The sequence below is a fragment of the Populus alba genome, chromosome 6 (assembly GCF_005239225.2).
Source record: "Populus alba chromosome 6, ASM523922v2, whole genome shotgun sequence".
Taxonomy (NCBI): domain Eukaryota; kingdom Viridiplantae; phylum Streptophyta; class Magnoliopsida; order Malpighiales; family Salicaceae; genus Populus; species Populus alba.
This window is the reverse complement of record NC_133289.1, coordinates 562466-569460: the sequence shown is the minus strand read 5'-3', so window position 1 is coordinate 569460 and position 6995 is coordinate 562466. Positions and strand designations below refer to the sequence as shown.

General features: G+C 34.9%; 2 protein-coding genes across 2 annotated transcripts; both read left to right on the top strand.

The window, feature by feature from the left end:
• The first annotated feature begins 215 nt into the window (after positions 1 to 215).
• Positions 216 to 2511, top strand: LOC118058484 (anthocyanidin 3-O-glucosyltransferase 6-like). The gene is made up of 2 exons (XM_035071187.2): positions 216 to 1505; positions 2213 to 2511. Exons 1-2 carry the CDS (start codon positions 227 to 229, stop codon positions 2479 to 2481), a joined length of 1548 nt encoding a protein of 515 aa, XP_034927078.1. The 5' UTR covers positions 216 to 226; the 3' UTR covers positions 2482 to 2511.
• Positions 2512 to 3924: 1413 nt separating this feature from the next.
• On the top strand, positions 3925 to 5557 carry LOC118058475 (anthocyanidin 3-O-glucosyltransferase 6-like). The gene has a single exon (XM_035071178.2). The coding sequence runs from the start codon at positions 3947 to 3949 to the stop codon at positions 5399 to 5401; it is 1455 nt and encodes a 484-aa protein (XP_034927069.1). The 5' UTR covers positions 3925 to 3946; the 3' UTR covers positions 5402 to 5557.
• The last annotated feature ends 1438 nt before the right edge of the window (positions 5558 to 6995 follow it).

Sequence of the window (6995 nt, the reverse complement as noted above, 5' to 3'; positions counted from 1 at the left end):
CTTTAAACAAACCTTGGACTTTTCCAAACAAACCCTGTATCCGAGAATAACGCTCAGCAAGATACTCTCTTGCCGTCCAGAGAAAAACAAAATTTGACAATTGTCCAACTGTTGTTGGCAGTATATAGTAAGTGGCGGGCTTGACAGCAAAGCCATGACCTCACTTTAAGGCTACGATTGGTAATTAACGGGATTTCACCTTAGCATGACCAACAAATAAAATGCAATGCAAAGCTCAAACCCAGACGTCTCTCACAGTCACAAAAAAAGTAGTATTGTTTGCAAACTCATTGAAGCCTCCTGCAAAATGAAGAACGCTGAGCTAGTCTTCATTCCAGCACCAATTATAGGTCACTTTGCATCCGCGGTAGAGGTAGCCAAGCTCCTTTTAGAACGTGATAAGAGGCTTTCAATCACCTTCCTCGTCATGAAATCAAGTTTAAGCACCAAGATTGCTCGTAGCTATAATGATTCAGTGATTGCAGCCTGCGGTCGTATCCGGTTCATTCACTTGCCTGAAGTTGAGCTTGATCCAAACCTACCCAGCAGGTTTTTCATTTCTTTGATTGAAGCCCAAAAAGCTCATGTCAAAGAAGAAGTCTCTAAGCTTGTGATGGAGTCCGAGTCAAGCCCTGACTCGCCTCGACTTGCTGGGTTTGTTCTTGATATGTTTTCTGCATCAATCATAGATGTGGCCAATGAATTTGGTGTTCCCTCTTATATTTTCTTTACATCCGCAGCAGCTTTTCTTGGTACTACGCTCTATATTCAGGCTCTCCATGATGAGCAGAAAGTTGACCCTACTGAGTTCAAGAACTCGGATGTTGAATTGGTCATGCCGTGTTTGGCGAGTCCCTTTCCAGCAAAGGTTTTACCATCTTCGTTACTTGGCAAAGATTTGCTGCCTCTTTTTCTTCCCCTGATTAGAAGGTTCAGAGAAGCCAAGGGAATTATGGTAAATACATTTTACGAGCTGGAATCTCATGCGATCAACTCTTTCTCTGATGGTAATTATCCTCCTGTTTATCCAGTTGGTCCCCTTTTGAACCTCAATGGCCATGAACATGATGTGGTGTCAGATAGAAAAGATATTCACAGGGATATCATGCAATGGCTTGACCATCAGCCTTCATCTTCTGTAGTCTACCTGTGTTTTGGGAGTATGGGAAGTTTCGGTGTGGAGCAAGTGAAAGAGATCGCATGTGGATTGGAGCAAAGTGGACACCGATTCTTATGGTCTCTACGTCAACCTCCACCAAATGGCAAGATGGAAGCTCCGAGTGATTATGTGAATCCTGCAGAAGTCTTGCCTGAAGGGTTCTTGGATCGAACATCCGAGATCGGAAAAATAATAGGATGGGCCCCACAGGTGGACATCTTGGCTCACCCATCTATAGGAGGATTTGTATCGCATTGTGGGTGGAATTCTACGCTGGAAAGCATATGGTTTGATGTTCCAATGGCTACATGGCCAATGCATGCTGAGCAGCAATTGAATGCTTTCCTAATGATTGTTGAGTTCGGCTTAGCAATAGAAATTCAAGTGAACTATAGAAAAGAATTTAATATGGATGGTGGTGAAATTATTAGGGCTGAGGAAATAGAGAAAGGAGTAAGGTGTTTAATGGAGATTGATATTAAGAAAAAGGAGAAGTTGAAGGAAATAAGCGAGAAGAGTAGGAAGGCTTTGATGAAAGATGGATCCTCGTCCACTTGGTTAGATCGTGTGATTCAAGATATGATAGACAACATGCCATGAGTAAAATTGATGTATCCTGTCTTGACATAAAGTGTGATTCTAAGCAATCAATTATAAATTTATCATAGCTGCATGATAGTTTTTTTCTAATTAAAACTTTTATAGAAAATTACAGAGGTTGTTTGCTCTAAAATAGCCACTACGTCGCTATATATATTGCTATGCGGACTATTGAATTATTAGAACTTAAAAATCTTGCCTAGGCTATTGGTTTTATCAGTTTAGTTATTTTCTTTATTATTTTTAGATTTTATGTATTTTTTTTAGGTTTTATGGTTTTTTCCATGGTAATTTTATATATATTTTTTTAGATTTTTTTTTTTTTACCTTTTGCTTTATGTTTTATTTCTTTTAATGAATTTTCTTTTGTTCAATACTAGAGAGTGTATGGTTTGGGGTTCCCCTTGCTACATGGCCGATCGATGTATGCAGAGCAACAATTTAATGCTTTTGAAGTAGTGGTCGAGTTGGGATTGGCAGTGGAAATCAAAATGGATTATAGAAGAGAGTTTTTGATTGGCAATGAAATAATTTTGGGTGCTAAGGAAATTGAGAGAGGAATAAGAGGTGGTATGGAGCCTGACTGCCATAAATTGAGAAGGCTGAAAGAATTGAGTGAAAAGAGTAGAAAAGCAATGATGGAAGGTGGATCTTCATTCTCCTCATTGAGTCGTTTGATTGAAGATATGATCATTGCTGGAGACGATGTACATGTGCCTTGAAACAATTAAAAACCAATACTTTATCATTTAGTGATTTCGTAGAGATTTAGTGATAGGGAGATTGTTGTGAGTGCTGATAAGAGCATTAACATTACCTGAAAATCTAAAACTTTTGATTATTTATTATAGCAATTCATTTTTATTCTCTTAAAAAATAACTAAATAACTGTAACAATAATTCAATTACTGTTAAAAATAACATTTTTTTAACTAGCATCATGGATGTTTTCGTATTTTTATCATGATTTTTTTTGTAACAATTAAATTAATTGACGGTCAATTTAATAATTTTATAAATATAAATATTATTTAAAAAGATAATTGTCACGTGCATTACACGCGTCATTGCGTGGATTGTTTATACACCATTCAGAACGCAAGTGAAGAGGCGTTAGGTGACTAAACAATGGCTTTTGGGATGATATTTGAATCGTCTCGGCAGCTTCTTCATCCCTAAACGATGTGTATGGCTTAGAGATCTCTAATTTGGTGCCGATGATCTTTTCTCTCTTTCTTCTTCTTTTTTTTTCGCTCTTCTCCTTGATTACTGTATGTAACCCTTTAAATTTTTAATGTAGCCTTTCAATTTATTTTTCCTTTATATTTGCTCACTGTTTTTTATTTAAAATCATTTATAAAATTCAATTTTTTCCCATTAATTTCATCCTCGTTTATTTTTTTATCTGTTAGATTTGATCCATATTCTTTTGATTACTATTTATTTTATTTGAAATAATTTTTAAAATTAATTTTTTTATAATTTCATCATTCTTAAGTTTTTTTCTATCAGATTTTATCATTATTTTATTATTGCTATTTTTAGTTTATACTTTGGTAAATTTTTAAAATTAATATTTTTTTTCTAGTTTTATCTTTTAATATTAAATTGATTTAAAATTAAGTTTTTTTTTTTTATTAAGCCTGCATAGATTGTAAATTTAATAAATTAATCAAAGCTCAGAAGATTGTAGGAAACTTGTTTTAAAGAAACCAACCTTGGATACTAGAGTTCAGACTTAGAATATGTTTTAAGTATTGTGGTATGGCTTTTGGGTTTGTAATTTGAAAATATATGTTTAAAAAACCTTATAATTATATTATTTTTTTAATCAATGTGTTTTTTTTTAAAAAAACATTATTGAGATCATATAATTAATTAAACATATTTAAATATATAATTCTAGCAATATATAAACCGAACCTTCTCCTTTTAATATTGGAACACCTGTAATTGGAATCATTGACTTCTTCTTCTTTTTTCCCATGGAACATGACGATCCGACGAAAACTTATCTTCTGGAACTTCAATAATTATTAATTTATATTCCAGTCTTTTTCTATAAATTAATTTCTCAGCTAGGTAAGCAATGACATCACTCTAATTTATCTTTGGATCTATATATCTATTTATTTAGAGCGCACCCTGTCCCTCCCTCCTTAAAATTTATATTTTTCAAGAAAAAAAATGAAGAAAGCAGAGGTGGTTTTAATCCCCGTACCTGCTATGGGTCATGTTGTGGCCCTGGTAGAGGTAGCTAAGCTTCTTGTTCAACGTGATGACAGGCTTTCCACCACTGTCATCATAATGCATCCAGCTCTTGATCCCAGCACCACCAAATACACCAAGTCACTTGCTGCATCAACTCTGCCTGATCGTATGCGAGTCGTTAACTTGCCGAATCTTGAGTCCAAAACAGAAGATACTAACGACCTTAACTGGCTCACTTCCATCATTGAAAGCCAAAAACCCCATGTCGAAGAATATGTTTCGAAGATGAGAACTCAGTCCCAGTTGAGTCCGGACTCACCTCAACTTGCTGGGTTTATTTTTGATACGTTTGCTACTGGGATGAAAGATGTGGCTAATGGATTTGGGGTTCCATGGTATGCTTTCTCTACTTCTGGTGCAGCTTTTATTGGTTCCATGTTTTATCTTCAGGCTCTTCATGATGATGAGGGAGTGAACCTTACTGAGTTCAAGGACTCGGATGCTCTGTTAGAAATTCCGAGTTTGGCAAGCCCACTTCCTGCTAAACTCTTGCCTTCGATGGTGTTCAAGCAAGAATCCCTCACTATTTTTCTTGAACATGCAAGAATAATGAGGGAAGCAAGGAGTATCTTGGTGAATACATTTTTAGAGTTCGAATCTTATGCGCTTCACTCTCTTTCTAACGGCAAAAACCCTCCCGTGTATCCAGTCGGACCCATTGTGAAACATGTAGGAGATGCTCGTGATTTGCCGTCGGACGAGAGCAAGGACATTATGGAATGGCTTGATGATCAACCTCCATCATCAGTTATGTTCTTATGCTTCGGCAGTTGGGGAAGTTTTTGTGGAAAACAGGTGAAAGAGATTGCTTGTGCACTAGAACATTGTGGACATCGGTTTTTGTGGTCCTTACGTAAACCTTCATCACAGAAAGGCAAAGTGGAATCACCAAGTGATTATCTAAATTTTCAAGAGATTTTGCCTGAAGGTTTTTTGGATCGTACAATCAAGATCGGAAAGGTGATTGGATGGGCTCCTCAAGTGGAAATTTTAGCTCATCCAGCCGTGGGAGGATTTGCATCGCATTGCGGATGGAATTCTACACTAGAGAGTGTAAGATTTGGTGTTCCGGTGGCTACCTGGCCGTTGTACGCAGAGCAACAATTTAATGCGTTCCAAATGGTGATTGACTTGGGATTAGCTGTGGAAATTAAAATGGATTACAGGAGGGATTTTCTTGGTGATAATGAGATAATTGTGAGCAGTGAAGATATAGTGAAAGCAATAAAACATGTCATGGAGGAGGATGGCGAGGTGAGGAAGAAGGTAAAAGAGATGAGCAGAATAAGTGAGAAAAGCTTGAAGGATGGTGGATCCTCATTCTCTTCGTTGGGTCGTCTAATTGAAGATATGATAGACAACATCTCTTAAATCAATTGTTCCAAAATCTAAGCAGTTTCTCATTAAAAAGAAAAAAAGAGGAATGGATCGCCATATTTTAGTAAGAATAAGATTATATCGGTTTGAGATTAATTGTAACAATTTATGTAGTAAGAATGATATTGATGGTGGATTACAGGTTTCTTTTATTGTGATTCTCGATATCTCGTCCTTTCTATAAAAAAAAAAAAACACTAGCCGTCCCTGGTGATTTTCTCAACCAATCAATGAAGAACTGTTTGTTTTTATTTTTTTTTTATTTTTTTTATTTTTCTCTAATATATGTGTGCAGGCATGTGTTATTTTTGCCTGATTCAATGTTTAAAATAGCTAACGCTTGGACTCAATTACTTATGGAGCCTAATTACTTGTGGAGCCTAATTACACGTGGATTTGATAAAATGCCAGATTCAATGTTTTTAGGCTTACTTACGGGTCGAGTCCACGTACACTTGAGTCTAGTGAGCTATCATATTCAATATTTTTTGGCTCAGTTACGCATTGAGTCTAAATACATATAGGTTTGACGGGTCGCTAGACCTAACATATTTGGGTTTAGTTACATGCTAAGCTCAAAGACACATGGGTTTGGCAAGCTTTCAAACCTAATATCTCTATGCTCGATATCATTCCAAGCCTAAATGGATATAGAGCTAACAATCTTTATAGGCTTTGGGCTTAGGTACTTCATTTTTTTTTTCTTGTAATCATTATATAAAATGTTATGGTCAATGATACATATCTCTCAACACTTCTAGGTGTATAAAAGTTTTCTAAGGACCTACCGTTATTTCATCAATATTAATGATGTGTAAGAGATACATATCCATCATTGATACTATTGCACGTGTATGGTATCGCGACGATCATCCTTCTGGATCGGGATAGTCAAGAATGATGTTGGTGGCATGAATGAATAATTCTTGTCCTTTATCAGTAGAAAGAAAAAAAAAAGAAATGAGAGTTGCCACCTGGTATTTTGGTCATTACAAACCTCAATTGGTCTTAGAGTCTAGTAAATTGGACTAATTACGTAAAGGAAAGATATTAACACTCTTAATACATCTTATCTGAGATAAGCTGTATTGTTTATTTATCTTATATAAACGAAGAAAAAATTATGTTTTCTAACTATTAGTTTGTCTAAGATTTAAGAAAAGTCCTCCTGAATGAGGAAATCCTTATCTTATAAGATTAAAAACTTAACAATTCTAATGCCAACACAAAAAATTATCTTTTTATTTAATATTAAAAATATATCTTACATATAAGTTTATAATCCTGTTTATTAAAAAAAACAAATTAAAAAATGATATTCTTGAAATGCAAGCCAAAGTTCTTTGGAAATTTACAAACTTCTTATAAAATCCATACAATATTTTTTAAAGAAAAACATGTCAACGTATTTTAGATTTTTCTAAAAAAATATATGCTTAAATAACTTTAGGATTTTTAGCCACATGCAAAAAGAGTTTTTTATTTTTTTATTTTTGAGGCTTTGTTTGACAAAAACTCATTTTGTTTTTCATAATAAAATTACAAAAAATAGGCTTAAAGGATGCTTGTCAAACACACTCTTAAACTA